General features: G+C 38.9%; 2 protein-coding genes across 3 annotated transcripts in view; one reads left to right on the forward strand and one right to left on the reverse strand.

Moving 5' to 3' along the window:
- Nucleotides 1-10,710, reverse strand: part of MARS2 (methionyl-tRNA synthetase 2, mitochondrial) — a 47,329-nt gene extending 36,619 nt beyond the window's left edge. Inside the window, exon 1 of the mRNA XM_053473547.1 lies at nucleotides 10,399-10,710. Coding sequence (XP_053329522.1) covers nucleotides 10,399-10,648 — 250 coding nt within the window. The 5' untranslated portion in view covers nucleotides 10,649-10,710. The remainder of the gene's footprint in view (nucleotides 1-10,398) is intronic.
- Nucleotides 10,711-10,921: 211 nt separating this feature from the next.
- AIFM1 (apoptosis inducing factor mitochondria associated 1) overlaps nucleotides 10,922-22,026 on the forward strand; it is a 131,431-nt gene continuing 120,326 nt past the window's right edge. For both annotated transcript variants that reach the window (XM_053473684.1, XM_053473685.1), the window contains exons 1-4: nucleotides 10,922-11,070; nucleotides 11,159-11,298; nucleotides 19,935-20,016; nucleotides 20,119-20,145. In XM_053473684.1, coding sequence (XP_053329659.1) covers nucleotides 10,986-11,070; nucleotides 11,159-11,298; nucleotides 19,935-20,016; nucleotides 20,119-20,145 — 334 coding nt within the window. In that variant the 5' untranslated portion in view covers nucleotides 10,922-10,985. The remainder of the gene's footprint in view (nucleotides 11,071-11,158; nucleotides 11,299-19,934; nucleotides 20,017-20,118; nucleotides 20,146-22,026) is intronic.

Raw genomic sequence — 22,026 nt, forward strand, 5'->3', positions numbered from 1 at the left:
AGTGCTGGCAGGGGAGGCTGTCTGAGCGTATCAGACAGTAGGATACAGGTCCCCTGCACCGCTGCGGGGGATCTGTATCCTGACCCCGCTGCCTGCCCGGCGCCCGGGACTGCATGTCCCGGGCGTCGGGCGCTAGACCCCGAATATAGGCCGCACCCCCACTTTAAAGACTTAAAGTGGGGGGAAAAAGTGCGGCCTATATTCGGGCCAATACGGTATTATACACTGTAACAAGACATTTTTTTTTGTTTTTGTTTTCTCTCTCTTTTTATGGAGGCCCATGTGGTATACGTATATAAATATGGTATAGATTCGAAAATCCTATAGAGACTATTCTAAGATTTCCTCTCCTCCCAATACCTACACAAGGATTTTTATTGGGGGAGACTTTGGAGTGAGCGGAGAGGACACTAAATAGGTATGGCAATTAGATTTGCCTCAATAAACTCCTGTGGCCTTAACTCCCCACATACGTGGGCATTTTTATACGATTTGTTAATAAAAGAAAAAAAACGATATTTGCTTTATTCAAGAGACTCACTGGAATAAAGCATCAGCTAAACTTTGGAAATATAAAAAATATGCGCATGGATTTATTTCATCCTTAGATATTGCTTACAGAAAGTCTGGCTTAAAATACAGACACTTCAAAAGGGACATCTGATTATAGGGGGAGACATGAACCGTGTTCAAGATTATAGATTGGATAAAAGCACTAAGACTGGAACTAAATTAGATCCTAAGATAAAATCGTCTATAGCTTATTCAAGGTTTCTGCATGAGAATGACCTATAGGATCCCTGGAGAGTACAAAACCCAAATGAGAAAGATTACACATTTTATTCTGCAGTACATCACTCGTATTCAAGAATAGACTTGTTTTTAACAGATGGTAAAACTTTAAAAATATGCAAGACTTCTCAGATCACGCTCCAATGTTCCTTTCTGTCTGTAATAACCAGAACAACAAGCCCAGAACAAAATGGAGACTAAATGAATCCTTGTTGAGCTCAAAAGAAAATAAAGCAGAATTAATCAATCATGCTCAGAATTATTTGATAGAAAACGATACTAAGGTCGTGTCAGATGCTACACTATGGTGTGCCATGAAAGCCACTTTACGAGGCCATTTGATTAAATTAGGATCCCAGATCAAAAATAAAAGAGGACTAGATCTTGAAGACCTTTACATAAAGCTTGCACAATTAGAAAAAATAAACCAGATAAACCCACTAACTACTACAACAGAACAAATAAAAGCATTACAAACGTCCATTAAAGCCAAATTAAGATAAAAAATTATAATAGAGCCCTACTAATATTGAAACAAAAGTGGTACTATGGAAACAACAGAGTTGGAATAAATCTAACCAAAAGACTAAAACAAAAAAAATCTTAAAACACGGATAAATAAAATCGTAATAAATAAAGCCTTTTTATCACCTTATGATTTTAGTGTGGCCTTCAAGGGCTATTATAGTTCACTTTACAATCTTCCAGAATCAACTAAAACTAAACCCGAAATGAAAGATTTTTTAGCAAGATTAAATCTTCCAAAAATATCTGGGGATGCATTAACCCGGTTAAATAAACCTGTAAACTTAATAGAAATGAAGGATACTACCCGTAACCTAAAAAAAACCAAAGGCCCCGGGCCCAGATGGATATTCAGCCATTTTTTTCAGATATTAGAGCAGACAATTTCCCTTTTACTTCTTAGAGTATTTTTGGAGATAAATCAGAAGAAGAAATTTCCATTAGAGATGCTTCAAGCAACAATATCACCCATACAAAAACCTGGGAAAGATCCTAGTAACGTGAAAAACTATAGGCCAATTTCATTTATTTACTTAGATATAAAAATATTTTCTAAAATACTCGCTGAAAGATTAAAGAAGGCGTTGCCTGATCTCATCCATCCGGAACAAGCAGGGTTTATTACAGGCAGAAACGGAGAAGACAATACCCGTAAAATTTTTAATCTTATATAGGAGGTACGTCAAGGATCCAATATTCTTGACGTACCTTTGACCGGGTTAGCTGGCCATTTCTAGAAGAATCTCTAAGAGCTTTCAGTATAGAAGGCTCCTTTTTTAACAATACACTGGCCCTATACAATTCCCCTCAAGCTTAAGTATCTGGAAGATACTTGGACTCTAGTCTAAATTTTGATATAAAAAATGGAACTCGACAAGGATGTCCGTTAGCACCAATATTGTATATATTAACTATTGAACCACTTGCTGCAATGGTTCGCACGTCGAACAAGATTGAGAGAATAAAAGTAAATCTTCAGAACTATAAAATTACACTATATGCGGATGATTTTCTTTTAACTCTTACATCTCCACATACTTCAATCCCTGCTTTCGATAAAGAAAAAACTCTGGAGAAGTCGAGCACTATAGTAAAATGGGAACTTGATCTAGGGAAGATTATAGATCAACAGGCTTGGTTTACTGCTTGGTCTTCAACAAGAAAAGCAATACATTGTATCAATCTTCAGGAACTATATTTAAAAATTTTACATCGTTGGTATTTTGTTCCATCTAAGCTTCACAAAATGTATAAAACAACGTCTGATAGATGCTGGAGATGCCTTAGATCCAGAGGAACTTTGATACATATTTGGTGGGACTGTGAGAAACTTGTAACACTTAAACAAAAAACTGAGAATTTATTAAAAGAGATGTTCGGGTCAGAAATTGCCCTCTCTCCACTAACATTTCTCTTTCATTTAGAACTCCCCTATAAATCAAAAATTCAAAGAGATCTAAGTATTAACATCTTATTGGTAGTTAAGATATGTATAGCCAGAGGCTGGAAACAACAAAGCATTTTGAATTGGAGCAATATCATAACAGAAATAAACTATCAATGTAAAATGGAGAAATATTTCTTTATAATGTCAAAAAACTTAATACTTTACGAAAAGATATGGGCCCCATGGATATTATCACAAATAGACAAAACTAGATGTGGAGAGCGACCATAAGCCACAGTTCACTATACTCACTCCAATGATCTCCCTGTTGTATTTAACATCATCCCATTTGTCGATCCCTCCTTTAGGTAAGACATATGACTGCAACTAAATACCCCCCTCCTAGTGACGTGATCAGAATACATGTTGCATGAATGAAGAATGAATGGAAGTGGATAGCTTTACAACATGAACAACAATTTAGATCTAAACTATTATAATACAAATAGGATGTAACCAACGACGTGTTGCTGATATCTCTATTGTGACTGTTATTATAATTGTATATCAAGAAACTTAAAAAAAAAAAAGCCAAAGGATGAGATCAGTTTGCCAAGGGAGGAAGTGTAAAGAGAGAACAGAAGGGGTCCTAAAACTGAGCCTTGGGGTACCCCAACTGAGAGAGGGAGGGGAAGTGTTACTGGAGACAGAGACACTGAAGGTACGTTCAGAGAGGTAGGACGTGAGCCAGGAGAGAGCAGTGTCACGGAGGCCAAGATCATGAAGCATTTGAAGAAGAGGGTGGTCCACAGTGTCAAAAGCAGCAGAAAGGTCCAGTAGGATTAGCATGGAGTAGTGGGCCTTGGATGTAGCAGTGAGTAAGTCATTAGTAACTTTAGTAAGGGCGGTCTCAGTAGAGTGTCGAGGGCGAAAACTAGATCGAAGAGGGTCAAGCAGTAAGTCTGAATATAGAATAGGGCTGCAACAACTAATCGGTAAAATTGATAATCGATAATGAAAATCGTTGCCAACGAATTTCATTATCGATTAGTTGAATCGATTTTTATCGATTATAAAATGAGGGTTTTTTCAGAGCAAACGCTCTGAAAAATACCCCTCATTATATAATCCGTTTAGTCTGACTCACAGCAGCAGCTCCTACTTACCAGTCCCTCCCTGTAATCACTGTGACAACTGGCCCCGCCCCTTCCTTCTCCCAGAAGTAGTGATGGGAAGTTCGGATCATTAAAGTGAATCGGATCATTTCGACTCGTTCACTGAAACGATCCGATTCATGATCCGAATCTTCGGATCACTCAGTGTGACTCACAGGAGTTACCGTTTTCCAGTAACTCCATGCCGGCACACTAACGATTGGCCCCGCCCATTTCATTACTCAATGAATCCTCCCCCCTGCCTACTCCAGTGATGTCAATGAAGGCAGAGAGTCGTTCAAAGATTCGGATCTTACAGGGATCCGAATCTTACAGTCTGCCTTCATTGGGATTCGAATCAGTCAGATAATATCACCATACTGTTATAAATAAATACATTAATAATCACTGCCCCCAGGATTTACATTACCCTTTACCCGCAACTGCACCTTAAGCTAACTTTATTAAATTAATTAAATTAACCCTAAACACCCCATCAACAATGACTGCCCCTAAAATTAACCCTAAACACCCCATTAAGCATAACTGCCCCCAAATTAACCCTAAACACCCCATTAAGCATAACTGCCCTAAATTAACACTAAAGACCCCATTAAGCATAACTGCCCCTAAATTAACCCTAAACACCCCATCAACCATAACTCCCCCTAAATTAACACTAAAGACCCCATCAACCATACCAATTTATTAGGTAATTTATCTGGAGTACATGCAATTAATTTAGGGGCAGTTATGGTTAATGGAGTATTTAGGGTTAATTTCAGGGGCCGTTATGGTTAATGGGGTGTTTAGGGTTAATTTGAGGCAGTTGTGGTTAATGGGGTGTTTAGGGTTAATTTAGGGGCAGTTATGGTTAATGGGATGTTTAGGGGCAGCTATGGTTAATGGGTGTTTAGGGTTAATTTAGGGGCAGTTATGGTTAATAGGGTGTTTAGGGTTAATTTAGGGGCAGCTATGGTTAATGGGGTGTTTAGGGTTAATATAGGAGCAGCTGTGGTTAATGGGGTGTTTGGGGTTACTTTGAGGCAGTTGTGGTTAATGGGATGTTTAGGGGCAGTTATGGTTAATAGGGTGTTTAGGGTTAATTAAGGGGCAGCTATGGTTAATGGGGTGTTTAGGGTTAATTTAGGGGCAGCTATGGTTAATAGGGTGTTTAGGGTTAATTAAGGGGCAGCTATGGTTAATGGGGTGTTTGGGGTTAATTTGAGGCAGTTGTGGTTAATGGGGTGTTTAGGGTTAATTTAGGGGATGCTTTGGTTAATGGGGTGTTTAGGGTTAATTTAGGGTAGTTGTGTTTGATGGGGTATTTAGAGTTAATTTAGGGGTAGTTATGGTTAATGGGGTGTTTAGGGTTAATTTAATGATGAGTTCTGAGGGTTAATTTAATTAATTTAATAAAGTTAACTTAAGGCACAGTTAGAGGTAAAGGGGGGGGCAGACTATGGGGAATCTAAATCCTGGGGGCAGTGAAGATTAACCCAGTACTTATTTATAAAAGTATGGTGTCAGCGTGCTGTGAACAGGTCTGTGACTCTATCAGGGGACTATGAGGTATCTGGGGGGGTATAAGGCATATCTGGGGAGGATGGAGTGACATATCTGGGGGTATAAGGCATATACGGTATATAAGGCATATGTGGGGAGGGCAGTGTGGCATGTCTGGGAGGCAGTGTGGCATGTCTGGGGAGGATGGAGTGGTGTATCAGGGGGTATAAGGCATATCAGAGTGGCGTGGCATATGTGGGAGGCAGCGTGGCATATGTGGGAGGCAGCGTGGCATATGTGGGAGGCAGCGTGGCATATGTGGGAGCAGCGTGGAGTGGAATATGTGGGAGGCAGCGTGGAGTGGAATATGTGGGAGGCAGCGTGGAGTGGAATATGTGGGAGGCAGCGTGGCATATGTGGGCGGCAGCGTGGAGTGGCATATGTGCGAGGCAGCGTGGAGTGGCATATGTGGGAGGCAGCGTGGAGTGGCATATGTGGGAGGCAGCGTGGCAAGCCTGGGCTCAAATGTGCATAAATTGGGGGGGCTGGTTGGGAAATAAAGACAAGAAATGCATTTTATCAAGTTTTTTTTTATTCTGCCGTTTGTATTGAACATAATTTGTTTTTTCATTTATTTAAAATAATGTTATAATGTACATTCATTTTTTTATCCGATTAATCGAAAAAATAATCGGCCAACTAATCGATTATGAAAATAATCGTTAGTTGCAGCCCTAATCTAGAATATTAGTTAAATCGGATATAAACAATTCTTTCAAGAAGCTTGGAGGTTGTCAGATATTTTATCACAGAAAACATGTATTCTTTATATGTATTGTACATGAGCACAAAATGGAGTCAGAGCCATTTTATTTTACTTAATCATATAGTGATTATTTCTTTTTGTCATTGTTCCCTCTATAATTGAGAACAAAGAAGTATTCATGTATATGGATGTTTCAGTGTATATATGATACATTTAGTGTTATCTTCCATGAGAAAGTTAAGGAGTAGACACTGCATATCCTTAGGAATGTAAATTGGAATGGGGGATACATGGGAAGACTACCAAGACCTGAGTTACTATCTAGGAAGTTACACCTGGCGATAAGGGTGACCAAGGATAAATTCCAAACACATAGGTAATGGTTTTAAGTTAATTCTTAGACCAGAGCGTCTCTCACAGGTAAATTAAGAAATTACAACGGTGTAAATATGAGTAGAAATCCTAATTATAATGGGTAAAACCCACCGTTATGATTGGAGAATTCCAATCAAGAGGTGGAGGCTATGATAACAAGCTCCGTCTTTAAAAGCTTATGTCTTTAATAATTAAGAAAACGGACCTTAAAAGAATCGCACCCTGAAATAGACAGACCCTGACGGACTTATTCACCAAATTTACCATAGAGAATTGGAATCTTAAGATCCTGGCACCATATTTTACTCTTAGAGTTACTTTGAGTTCTAACCTATATAACTTGTAGAAAGTTATATTCTTGCCCACTTAATTTCTTGCCAATGAACCTGGATTAATTTCTACAAGGACCAGTTGGACAACAGCAACAAGTGGTGGTAATTATAATTGTTTTATTATTCTGAATAGAGGTGAATTTGGTCTTCTTCGTATAGAATTCCCTGTTTCTGGGAAATAGTATATTACATTATTGTATATGACGGCTTGTGAGACTGCAGCTTATAACCCGTGATAATAACAATAATGAAAAGGTATTTTTACCTATAGATGAAGTTTGACATTATTTGCATCTATTAGGAACTTCACTAATACTCTTAGACACAATGAAATTATTTTAATTTGTCATATTAGTTGAACTAATATTAGAGAGATAGTGATATCTTTATTACTGCCCTGATTATTATCAATTTTTGGTTGCTGAGTGGACTGGAAATTAATTGTGTGTTAGACTCATAAAATACCAATTCATATTGATAACTATCAATAATATACTGTATCTGAATTGATTCATTTTTGACATGTTTTAAGAATTTTGTGTTTTATATTATGCACTGTGTGACTCATATATATTTTATAAATTGTATTTACAATAAAAAATATTTTTGATTGATTATCGTGGTGATATATATCTAATTTGAATTATAATTTTGGCGATCTGAAAGAATGTAGGATCGGAGATAAAATATAGGGTATCTCCTTAAATTAATATTGTGGATGTGGTACTACAATATTTGGTAGCGTCATTATTTTGCGTGTGTGAGAAAATATTGGTTTTGCTTATTTTGTCTCATTAATATCCCTAACAAGGTGAAAGGAAGCAGAGAGATGAGACGGTAATTGTCGAGTCAAGGGAGGACTTTTTCAAGAATATAGAGTAATGGTAGTAGTAGTGAGGGAGAGGTTGAAGATATGAGTTAGAGTAGGGACAAGGGTAGATGAAAGAAACTGGGTGAGATGGAAAGGTATCGGGTCAAGGGGGCATGTGGTTGGACAAGAGGAAAGAAGAAGAGCATGTACATCCTCTTCAGTGATAGCAGAGAAATTAGTTAATGTAGTGAAGGGAGAAGAGGTCAGAGGGTAGGAGGGCGCATGGTCAGAGGGAGGGTGAGGGCAGGGTGGTGACTGGGCGGATATGTAATCTCTGATAGTTTGAATTTTATTATTGAAGAATGTGGCAAAGTCAGATGCATTAAGGTTAGTGGAAGGGGTAGTGGGAATAGGCCAAACGTTGTGAGGAGCGAGTAGTAACCGCTGCTACATGCTCAAGAGCAGATGTGAGAGTGGAGTTATAAACAGACATAGCGTTATTAGGGCACGACTTGTTTGAGATTGGAGAGGGAGTAAATTGATCGAGAAGTTCTGAAGGTTAATAGAGCTGAGGTCTCTGGTTACACTTTTAATGTATTAGTCCAATGAGGGATTTTTGTAAGGTATGCAGAAATGTTAGAAAATGTCATTTGCTGGCAATGGGCTGATATTTACCTTTAAAGGCAGAGGTGTATATAGGGTATGGCAGCCATGGCACGTGCCATGGGCACCATCTCAGGGGGGGTGCCGGTGAGCGGCTTTTAAATGCCGTTTTTTTTTTTTGATGCGGAGGAGAGAGAGGTGCCGGCATTTCGTGATGAGCGCCGCAATATGACATCATATTGCGGCGCTCATCAGTGAAGCAGCGGGCACCAGCGAGCGGCTTTTAAACACTGATGCGGAGGTGAGAGAGGGGCGCCTAGCAACAGCTCGGCGCCTCTCGTTCTCCCCCGCATCAAAAAAACAAACAAAAAAAAAAAGACAGCTTTTAACACCTTGATGACAAAGCCCGTACATGTACAGGCTCAAAATGCATTGTTTTCAATGGGTTTTGGGACCGCCCATTCTCCTTAAGGGGTTAAAAGCCGGTTGCTGGTGCCCACTGCTTCACTGCTGAGGGCCGAAATACGACGTCATATTCCGGCCCTTAGCAGTGAAGCAGCGCCGGGCAAAGTAGCAGACCAGCAGTGCAGGAGGAGGACACAATACTCGTCGTGCTCCCGTCTCTTGGTGAGGGGGAGAGGAAGAGGGTAGTAGGGAAAGGGGTTAGAAAGTGACAAGGGAGGGAGAGAGGGTAGTAAAGAGTGTGTGAAACTGTGAATTAATGTGTGGATGCATTGAGTGAATGAGGGAGAACATGAGTTAATATGATATTAACTCTTGCTCTGCCTCATTCAGACAACTCATGCTCTCACTCATTCAGACAATACATTCACAGTGAATGTATTGTCTGAATGAGTGAGAGCATGAGTTGTCTGAATGAGGGAGAGCATGAGTTAATATGGGGATAAGTGGAAGGGGAAAAATGGCACTAGCAACATGTGTGAGCCTTGGGGACCAAGATGGCACAGGCAGGGTGTATATGAGACAAAGATGGCACAGGCCGGACTGTTTGGGGACAAAGTTGACTTGTGCTGGGCTGTTTGGGGACAAAGATGGCAAATCTTATGTGTGTTATCTGGGTGCTGATCAGGTTCTATGTGGGCAGTGTGGACACCAGGGCTGGCTTTGGGGTGTGCAACCTGTGATCTATGCCTGTAGTTTAGGGGGTTTTAAATATACCCTTTAATGCCGTGTTTTTATGTAAATTCCAATTGATCTATACCTGCAAAGCTGGGTTTTTGTGTTATTCTGTAGATCCATATTTGCTATGCTATGTTTCCATACATTATTTATGTATACCTGCAAATAAAGGGTTAATATGTCTTATTCAGTTGATTAATACCTGCAATGCTGTTTCCATGTATTTATTTGATCTATACCTGCGATGCTACGTTTCATATATTATTATTGTATACCTGGAAATACAGGATTTGTATGTCTGATTCTGTTTATTTGATATATACCTTCAGTGCTGAGATCACAAGTGAATTTCAATTGATCTTGCGTGTTGATCTATACCTGCTTTTGGCAGCATGGTCTAATATATATATATATATATATATATATATATATATATATATATATATATATATATATATATATATATATATATATAGGCAGCAGGGGCTACTAGTAAATGGGTTTTAGATATTTGGACAGGGGTGCAATTTCAGTGCTTGCCATAGGCGCTATTTTCAGTAGATACGCCTCTGTTTAAAGGTGTTTAATAAAATTATATACATTTTGTAGGGACGTACTAAACAGCATATATCCCATCATCCCCAATATGCTGTTTAGTACGTCCCCATTTTGTATGGATAGAGAGGTGTGTGTGTGTGTGTGTGTGTGGTTATACACCTAATGCTAATCTGAAAACAAAAAGCGTCTGATGGCTTAACCACTGATTTGAAACTGTCTGATAGTTTGACTTCAGTGTCACGAAGGGATCATTGATATAACACCTAAAAAACTTTTTAAACAACAACACTGTTACACTAAACTACTATTATGTGGCAGTATACTATATACATAGGCACATCCACGCGAGTACTCAACTTGAAAGAGAAGGCAATTCCGGTGAAACAAGATATACAGATAATGCGAAAACGGACTTCACAAGAGACCGCCAAGAGCAGAATTTTGCTTACCTGTGCTCAACCGGGCGTCCTCTCCGCAAAGAGTTGCATACCGATATTGCACATCAGCTTGAACAGCAGAATACACATGTCCTAAATGTGGACCGGCATTAACGTAAAATATCGGCGTAGTAAATAGATGAGATCGTGACTGCGAGGCCTCTCCAAACATCGAGCTAGGCACCACAGACGTGGATCTTAAACTTAAGATCCTTTGAAAATAATTCAGAGTTCTTTGTAACCCCATTACGCAGATAAGCATTTGTGTTTTCAAGAACCGAAATAAGATTTTGCCTTCACACACACCACCGGAAGCTGTCGTATGAAAAGCAAAAAAAAAAAAAAAAAAAAAAACATACAAATGACATACTTCCGCTATTTCTTGGGGTCAACTTTTATGAGCCGCATGTTTTTTTTTGTTTCGACCGGACTATGAAGAAAAAACATTTCTTTCCCTGAATCAGTACATATTTCCATACATGTTTGCACCCATGGAAACCACTATGTATTACCCTTAGCAAACGTGGCCGCTTTTGCGCAAGTCAGAATCATTCAAAAAACGTGATCGAGGAGGAGGGGTGCGTGATCTGTAAACAATCATGGCGCTGTGCAGAGTGTCTGTTCAGGGGCTGCTTGCGGTCAGATGGGGTTGTGCGATCAGACACAAACTGCAGGGCAAAAGTGGTGAGAGGGACACGCTCTTTTAGTTGTTTTTTTGTGTAGCCCGTTGTGGTCCTTTTTAGCTTGCAGTAATTGACCTCATGTTTTTTAGGATGTGTATTCAAATCGTGGCTTCCAAACGCACATCACCGATTAAGTTCTGGGATTGCTAATGATGGCTCTCGACAAGGAAGGAATAGAACATTTTATGCACTCTTTGTGGGAATGAGTACATTTGGAGCTGGACTTTATGTAAGTGTTGGATTATTATAATTGTTTCATTAAAAACTCCTTGTGGCATGCTTATTTTCCAGAATCTAGGAAATCTTACCACACGTTATCACAGGCAATAATGTCAAATAGGTAGATCAATTTTTCTTATTCTATAAAATTAAGATACAACGACAGAAGAATCAGGAAGCATTGGTTATCTTTAATTAAATAAAATTAAAGATAGCCAATGCTTCCTGATCCTTCTTTTGTTGTATAATAAATGTTTTAGGCTAAAACAAGAGTAGAAAATAAATACAATTTAGTTATTGATAATATCCAGTGATATAACTGCAAGTATAAAAACTTGCATAAAACATAACATATCCTTTTAATATCTATCGGTCTGAAGGTCGCTAGAATGTCCTCCATCTTTCCTTCTCTGTATCTAATTGCTGATAAGCACATCTTTATTCTTCATCTCTTGTTTATTTTATAAAATGTCATAATTTGTTATTCTACTTTAGATATCTTTTTATCCAATTATTTATTTTTCGCAACGCCCATTTGTTGTTTACAAGCAAACCATCATGGGACAACCTGCCAAATCGTGCTTCCTGTTGGTTCTAGACTTTGTGGTTAGCCCCTTAAGCGCTAGACTAGCCTCGGGGACTAAGCAAGACAGCAATGCAATGGAGCCCTGTTGGCACTGTGGCTAGCCAGAGCATAGATACACTGTGCTAATATTGTCCTAAAAGGGACAATAAGTTATCATAGTAGCCCACCCCAAGCATCACAGAACTAATGTTGAGGTGAAAACAGTAGCTGAGATTATAGGGAGTAGCACAGATATTTATACATACAACATAATTAAATCAGGAGTGTTATCCCATCAACTACCAGATAGCACCATCGCCTCCAGCAATGCCCACCCGACACAGAGTCACCATTTCGGGGTGATTATGAGGGAGTAGCGTAAATCCCGCATTATACGAGTGACTGTGTTTGGAATGTCCATGGGAATAGTCCGTACGGTAGTTGAGCCAGAGTTCCAGAGCTTTATTAAATGCCCATCGGGTGTCTACTTTTAGAAAATGTATGAGTTTATGGGGTAAGTTAAATTGGCCGGGTTCAACAATGTACCAATTGACACAGGGGGAAGGATGGCCACCCATCTAATTTCCAATTAGAAAAATGCACACATCCCAAATGTGGCCTTTTAGTTCCCAAAAACCAGACAAACCCATGCATGTGGGGTATCGCTGTACTCAGCAGATGTTGCTGAACACATATTGGGATTTTGTGTGACAGCAACATATACCAGAAGCTGTAAATTCATACCTAAAGTAGGTGTGTGGGGGGGAAATGCTGGTGGTAAAATGCAAAAGAGTTAAAACACCAGCATTTGAAATACCATGGGCTGTCTTGTTTTCAAAAATATATGGTTTTATTGGGCACACTGAAATGGCCGGGCTCAGATATACCAAATAGGGCATGGGCAGTGGATCACCAAATACCAAAGTTCAGCATTGAAAAATGCGCATGCCCCAAATGTGGCCCTTTTGCCCCCAAACAGCCAGGCAAACCCATTCATGTGGGATATCGCTGTACTTGGGAGATGTTTCTCAACACATATTGGTGTTTTATGACAGTGACATATACCAGGACCTGTTAATTCATACCTGAAGTAAAATGTGTGAAAAAAAGACTGGTGGTAAAATTAGTGCAGGGAAATGGTTAAAATACTAGCATTTGAAATTAGGGCTGCAACTAACGATTTTAATAATCGATTAGTTGGCCGATTATTTTTTCGATTAATCGATTAATCGGATAAAAAAAATGAATGTAAATTTTTCATTTATTTAAAATAATTTACTAAACAAATGATGTTAAATACAAACAGCAGAATAAAAAAACTTTGATAATAAAATTCTTGTCTTTATTTCCCAACCAGCCCCCCAATATATGCACATTTGAGCCCAGGCTTGCTACGCTGCCTCCCAGACATGCCATGCTGCCTCCCCACATATGCCACGCTGCCTACCACAGCACTCCACGCTGCCTCCCACATATACCACACCACGCTGCCTCCCACATATGCCACTCCACGCTGCCTCCCACATATGCCACTCCACGCTGCCTCCCACATATGCCACTCCACGCTGCCTCCCACATATGCCACGCCACGCTGCCTCCCACATCTGCCACGCCACGCTGCCTCCCACATCTGCCACGCCACGCTGCCTCCCACATCTGCCACTCCACTCTACCCCCCACATGCCACTGTGCCTGATACGCCTTATACCCCCTGAAACACCACTCCATCCTCCCCAGACATGCCACCCTGCCCTCCCCACATATGCCACGCCATGCTGCCTCCCACATCTGCCACTCCACAATGCCTCCCACATCTGCCACTCCACGCTGCCTCCCACATCTGCCACTCCACGCTGCCTCCCACATCTGCCACTGTGCCTGATACGCCTTATATCCCCTGATACCCCACTCCATCCTCCCCAGACATGCCACCCTGCCTCCCAGACATGCCACTTCTCTACCCCCAGATATGCCACTCTACCCCCAGATATGCCTTATACACCCTGATACACCACTCCGTCCTCTGCAGACATGCCACACTGCCCTCCCCACATATGCCTTATATACTGTATATGCCTTATACCCCCAGATATGTCACTTCACTGCCCCCAGGATTTAGATTCCCCTAAATTAACCCTAAACTCCCCATTAACCATAACTGCCCCTAAATTAACCCTTAACACCCCCTTAACCACAGCATCCCCTAAATTAACCCTAAAGACCCCATCAACCACAGCATCCCCTAAATTAACCCTAAACACACCATTAACCACAACTGCCTCAAATTAACCCCAAACACCCCATTAACCACAGCTGCTCCTAAACACCCTATTAACATAACTGCCCCTAAATTAACCCTAAACACCCAATTAACCATAACTGCCCCTAAATTAACCCTAAACACCCCACTACTTTCAGTAGCCCAAATATATATATATATATATATATATTACATAAATATATACATACACATTATATATATATATATATATATATATATATATATATATATATATATATATATATATATATATATATATATATATATATATATATATATATACACACACACACACACACATTATATATATATATATATATACACACACACACACACACATTATATATATATATATATATATATACACACACACACACACACATTATATATATATATATATATATATATATATATACACACACACACACACACATATACTTACAGTTAGATGAGTGTCACAGCCATGTGGTTCTGGCCTGGAGAAGGAAGGGGGCGGGGCCAGTTGTCACAGTGATTACAGGGAGGGGGAGTAAGTAGGAGCTGCTGCTGTGAGACGGTGAGTCAGACTAAACTATTATATAATGAGGGGGATTTTTCAGAGCGTTTGCTCTGAAAAAACCCTCATTTTATAATCGATAATAATCGATTCAACTAATCGATAATGAAATTCGTTGCCAACGAATTTCATTATCGATTATTATCGATTTTATCGATTAGTTGTTGCAGCCCTATTTGAAATACCCTGGGGTGTCTGGTTTTCAAAAATATATGATTTGATGGGGTAAATTGAATTGGCCGGCTTCAAAGATACCCTAATTGGCACATGGGGGGGGGGGGATTACCAAAAAAGCGCACTTCCTAAATGTGGCATTATACCTCCCAAACAACTCGACAAACCCATGCACGGGGGGTATCACTGTACTTGGGAGATATTGCTGAACACATATTGGGGTGTTTGGCAGTGACTTATACCAGGAGCTGTAATTCCATACCTGAAGCACAATTTTAGTGATTAAAAAAAAAAAAAAACACAAAATAAATTACTACCATAAAGTTTGACAAAGGGTGGTAGTAGAATTAGTGCATGGAAAGGGTTAAAAAAACAGCATTTGAAATACCCTGGGGTGTCTTGTTTTCAAAAATATATGATTTGATGGGGTAAATTGAATTGGCCGGCTTCAAAGATACCCTAATTGGCACAAGAGGAAGAATTACCAGATTTGGAAAAAATGGTTTTGAAATAGCAAAATGCTACCAGTACTTATTGCCTCATAACATGCAGAAAAAAAGAACATTGGGCATTTCTAAACTCAGGACGAATAGTAGAATCTATTTAGCAGTTTTTTTTCATTACCTTTTTATAGATGAGTAAAAGATTTTTCAACTAAAAGTTAGAAAAAGTAATTTTTTTCTAAAGTTTTCACCATATTTTATACTTTTTTAAATAGTAAATAATATGATGCAATCAAAACAACGTCATCTAAAGAAAGCGGTTTTCTTGCCCTGAAAAAAGTATTTGTCACGATGGGGTTAAACATGTCAAAATGAGTCAAGCCAAAAATACAGTGTATTATTGATTAGTTATCAATTATTAATCAATGTCTAACACATACAAAATGCAACAGGTGAAAAAGCACATTGCATAAACATTTTAGCTTGATCAATTATCACCTTTATATAAACACCATTTGTTAACTTAAAACCAATTAGTTTCCAATCCACTCAGCAACCAAAAATGAAACACAAAAAAAATAATAATAATCAGGGCGGTATCAAAAAGATCACTCTATCTCTGTATGAGTCTGTATCGGTGTTACTAATACGCCCATTAAAAATAATTTAATGTCTAAGAGTATTAGTGAAACTTTTAATAGATGCAAATAATGTCAAACTTTAGTTACAGGTAAAAATACCTTTTACATCATTGTCATTATTAAGGGTTATAAGCTTCAGTCTCACAAGCCGTCATTTACAATAATGTCATATACTGTTTCCCCAAAGAAGGGAATAAATTCTTCTATATTGAAGTAGACAAAATGTATCTCTATTCATAGTTGCATAGTTACATAGTTCGTAAGGTTGAAAAAGACCTAAGTCCATCAAGTTCAACCCTTCTACCTAACCTTCCTATTCTTGATCAAATAACCCTAATTAAGCTAGTTCGAATTCTGCCATCAGGGGAAAAAAAATCCTTCTTGACGCCAAGAGGCAATTAGATTTCTCCTTGGATCAAGAAGCGCCAACATATTAGTGTTATTCTTTTTATATCCCTGTATTTAATGCCTTTCTAAGAAAATATCGAGGCCCCTTTTGAAGGTATCTGATGTATTGGATAACACCACCTCTCTTGGAAGTGAATTCCATACCTTTATTGTCCTCACTGTAAAGAATCCCTTCCTTTGTCATCTATGAAACCTGCGCTCTTCTAGTCTCAGATGGTGACCTCTTGTTCTTTGTATATTTCTGTTAATGAATAGGTCATATATATAGGGCATATATTTATATAATGTTATCATATCCCCTCTGAGACGCTGTTTTTCTAGCGTATATAATTTTAACTTTTTTAGTCTCTCTTCATAACTAGTATCTCCCAGTCAGGATATTGAGGATAGTAAAATCATTATATTTACCACCACTTGTTGCTTTGGTCCAACTGGTCCTTATAGATCAATCCAGGTTCAGTGGAAAGAAAAATAATTTTTAAAAGTTCTATATGTTAGATACTCAAAGTGATTATGAGAGTGAAATATGGTGCCAAGATTTTGTGATGTTCAAAATTCCAATTGTCTGGGGTAGGGCTGCAACTAACGATTATTTTCATAATAGATTAGTTGGCCGATTTATTTTTTCGATTAATTGGATAAAAAAATGAATGTAAATTTTTCATTTATTTAAAATAATTTAATAAACAAATGATGTTAAATACAAACAGCAGAATAAAAAAAACTTTGATAAAATGATTTCTTGTCTTTATTTCCCAACCAGGCCCCCCCCCCCAATTTATGCACATTTGAGCTTGCCACGCTGCTTCCCAGACATGTTGCGTTGCCTCCCAGACATGCCACTCCACTCTACCCCCATATGTCACTCCGCTCTATCCCCAGATATGCCACTGTGGCCCCTGATATGCCTTATACCCCCTGATACACCACTCCATGCTCCCTAGACATGCCATTCTGCCTCCCCACATATGCCATTCCACTCTACCCCCAGAAATGCCACTGTGGCCCCAGATATGCCTTATACCCCCTGATACAACACTCCGTCCTCCCCAGACATGCCACACTGCCCTCCCCACATATGCCTTATATACCGTATAAATGCCTTATACCCCCGGATGTCTCTCCGTCCTCCCCAGATATGCCTTATACCCCCCACATATCTCATAGTGCCCTCATAGAGTCAGAGACCCATTCACAGCACACTGACACCATACTTTTATAAAAAAAGTACTGGTCTAAGAAATAACTTTTAAGACAATTAGATATACATCTGAAATTTGTCCTTGATCACACAAATCTCTAGAAGTTACCTCCTAGGTAGTAAATCAGTTTTGGTGGTATTGCAATGTATCCCCCATTACAATTTACATTCCTAGACTAGCTTCCACTCCTTAAATTTTCTCATAGAAGATACACTAATTAGGAAATATTTTGCTGAAACAGCTATATTCATAAAATCTTCTTTGTTCTCAATATAGAGATTACAAGGACAAAAAAATCATTCATATGGTTGTAGAACACAGAATGGCTCTGACTCCATTTTATGTTCAAGTAAAATACTGAGATATAAAATACTTTATTCTCCAACCGAAAATATCCGACAATGCCTTTTAACCACCTATATGCTACTCTTCCTACGGAAATGCCCTTTAACCCCCTATATGCTACTCAGCCTATAGTAATGCCTTTTAACCCCCTATACGTAATTCTTCCTACAGAAATGCCTTTTAACCCCCTATATGCCACTCTGCCTAAAGTAATCCTTTTTAACCCACTATATGCCGCCACTCCTACAGAAATGCCCTTTAACCCCCTATATACCACTCTTCCTATAGTAATTCCTTTTAACGCACTACACTCCACTCTGCCTATAGTAATGCCTTTTAACCCGCTATATGCCACTCTGCGCCCATGGGGTGCCTAGTTAAAAAATATTTATAATTTGATGAGGTAAATCGAATTGGCCAGCTTCAAAGATGTCCCAAAATAGGACATGGGCACAGACTGACTGTACTCAGGATATGTACGATCACTTTGCTTAAACGGTGTTGCTGTAATGCCTCGACGTTGAGGCATTCAGCAACACTGAGATTGGCATCAGGGACCATGTCTGGCCCCGCCCGTTTTAAAAGAGTTTAGGAGGCGATCGTTAATCACGATCACGAGGCATTCCGCGACACCGAACGCTCACCTCAGGTGACCGCTCCGGACAGTCGTAAGTGGTGTCCCTCAGGGACATATTTATAAATGGTCTGCAATGTGTATTGAAATTCATGTTTATGTGTATTGCAGATTACACTAAACTATATAAAGTTATACAACATGAGCAGGATATTACTTTTCTGCAGAGGGTTTTAGATAGACTAGGCGACTGGCACGCAAATGGCAGAGGAAATGTAATGTAGATAAATGTAAAGTTATGCACAAACAACTTACACCCTTAATGTTAGTGAATTAAGGATAACAACAAATATAAAGGATTTGGGAATTGTTACAGACAAACAAACTAGGCAACAATGTGCAATGTCAGTCAGCTGTCGCTAAGGCCAGTAAGGTATTTTTGTGTATAAAAAGGGGCATCAATTCGCAGGATAAAAATATAATTTTGCCTCTTTATAAATCAATGGTAAGACCACACCTTGAATATGCTGTGCAATTTTGGGCACCTATTCTAAAGAAGGATATTATAGCACTAGAAAAAGTGCAGAGGCGGGCTACAAAATTATTAAAAGGAATGAAACAATTTAGTCATGAAGAAAGATTAACAAATTTAAATGTGTTTAGTTAAGAAAAACGTCTCAGAGGGGGATATGATAGCATTATACAAATATATTCGGGCCAATACAAACCATTGTCAGGAAACCTATGCATACAATGCATAGGACACGTGGTCATGCATTTAGACTGGAAGAAAGGATATTTAGTTTAAGGCAAAGGAAAGAGTTTTTTTTTTTTTTTTTTTTTTACAGTAAGGATGTGTAATTCTCTGCTTGCAGAGGTAGTTTTATTAAACAGCAACTGGATGAATACTTGCAAAAACATACTATTCAGGTATATGATTTTTAAATTATAAGGAAACAGCTTTTTCATCCAAGGAGAGATCTGACTGCCATTCTGGGGTCAAGAAGGATTTTTACCCCCTAGTTTGTTGCAAAATTAGAAAGAGCTACAAACTGGATTTTTTGCCTTCTTTTGGATCAACAGCAATTAACAGATGTGGGAAAGGGTGAATTTGATGGACACATGTCTTTTTTTCAGCCTATGTAACTATTAAAAGGCTTCTAATGCAGTCTATGGAGGCTGTGCTGAGTCGGTATCGCCTCTGAATGGAAAAAGTGCAGGGGAGATCAGAGATCTGGAACGTCTGATTAAGCAGCCACTGATGGCCCAGGATACGACACCACATACATAATGTAATCTATCTGTATTAAATATATAAAGTCATATTTGTATGTAAAAATATACACACAAACATACAAAAATAGTAGAGTAAGAGATGTTAACGGATATGGAGCTTTGGAGCTTTTTGGCACGTTTTGTTATGAGATGACACTCGGTATGTTTCCTTTTTATTACAGGTTTACCTAACACTCTCTGGAGACAAACAAAGATTTAAAGAAAGAATTTCATCTTTGTCAACTGGCATACATCATATAGACAGTGAGTGTGATTGTAGTTTATAGCGGAACTGGTTTGCACATATTAGGATGAATAGGGAATTTCCTATACTGTCTTGACAATGCTTCTCTTTCTTTACTACAGGGAAACCGACAATTTCTGAGAACATAGGTGAGTGGAAAATGTATGAGAGTTGGAATAAATTGATTACATGCAGCTGGCATGCTATCTTTTGTTTGCCCAGCATCACAGAACCGAGATAAGTAGAGCAACAAAGTAAGGTGTAAATATGCTGATGGATGTTTTATGTAATAAGCGTGGTTGCAAACAGAATAGTGCTGCCTTTCTGTTTTAACTATCATGAATGTTGAGTCTGTGCACAAACCCCAAAAAGATGGCAAAAATGTTTGCTGGAAAGCTAGAGTTTCATCTCACTGGCTTTACCTTATATTATGAGGGCTAGTGCCGGTGAGCATCAGCTTCAAGAATATCTTATGACGCCCTAAAAACCAGGGAAGCACCGAAATGAAAATTCTGGGCCGAATATTCAGCATTCACTTGGCTGAAACCGAAAATGACCCCCCCCAAAAAAAAAAAATCCCACACTTTTATTAAAAGTAAATAACACACCAAAATTGGACAAAAAAATTCAACAATATATATGTGTGTGTGTGTGTATGTGTATATATATATATATATATCGTTAAAGGCATGTACTGATTGCCTGGGCATGATATGAGTGTGATTGCTGTTAATATTAATCGTTATTGAATTTTTCTGTCCAATTATGTGTGTGTATATATGTGTGTATATATATATATATATATATATATATATATATATATATATATATATATATATATATATATATATATATATATATATATATATATATATATCATTCACAGATACTCATTCATTCCCTTAATCACACATACTAGTTCATACACCCCACCTACCCACTTACCTGAACTGCAGATCTCTCACTCGCAGACTTCTGCAGGGGCCCTGCTGCTTCCCTCTGTGTTGCTCGCACTTCTGGCGAACAACTTCTCTTGTCCCGCCCCCAGGGGAAGAAGGAACGGAGCAGAGTCATGTGACATACATTCACGTGACTCCACTGGGTTCCTGCTTCCCCTGGTTGCAGGAACCCAGTGGAGTACAAGAGACGCTGCTTGCCCAGGTAAGCAGCAGGGCCCCTGCGGACGATTATTTTCGGCCCTTATTTTGGCCTTTTGCCGATATTGCCCTTTCCGGCCGATATATTACGTCCACCGATTTATCGGTGCATCCCTACTAAGAACAGCTTGTTTCATCTAAAGTATGCTGGTAGGGAAGGATGCACCTAAACATAAATAAGGACCCCCCCCCCCCAAGAAACACAAAACAGGAATAGTTTAATAATTCTACTCGCCCTTAGTTTGCCAACGGGGACACTTCACAACGCTACTGGGAAAATGTTTTGAAGACTGAAGAAAATAAAGTTAGATTGTTTGTTTGGAAAAAACATGCAGTACTACGTATGGTTTTATTGAATAAAAAAAAAAAAAAACACCGCACCGCATACCAACATTAACCCCTTAATGACAAAGCCCGTACATGTACGGGGTCAAAATGCATTGTTTTCAATGGGTTTAGGGACCGCCCATTGTCCTTAAGGGGTTAAAACACGGTGAAGCACATTGTGTTTTTGTATATTTGTGACTTAGATGTATGCAAAAAACAGAAAGTTGCAGAATCTTGTAATACCTTTTTTATTGGACTAACAGTATTAAAATAATAGACGAGCTTTCGGGAGTCCTCCCTTTATCAAGTCAAAAGCATTTCTCAAGATTCGTATACACTGGACTAATACGGCTACCCCAAACTACAGTGACTTAGATGTAGATCAGATCACTTTTTACAGAAAGCCAGGTAGTTCCAGAGAGTTCATTTACTTTTTCTTGCCATAGTATGTTAAAGAGAGCTTGATCCAGAACTGGCATCTGAGGTTCCCAACTTGCACTCATAAGAGGGTCTGTGATCCATTTATACCCACTGTCTCATCAATCA

Source organism: Spea bombifrons, chromosome 8 (genome assembly GCF_027358695.1).
Source record: "Spea bombifrons isolate aSpeBom1 chromosome 8, aSpeBom1.2.pri, whole genome shotgun sequence".
In the NCBI taxonomy this organism is placed as follows: Eukaryota; Metazoa; Chordata; class Amphibia; order Anura; family Pelobatidae; genus Spea; species Spea bombifrons.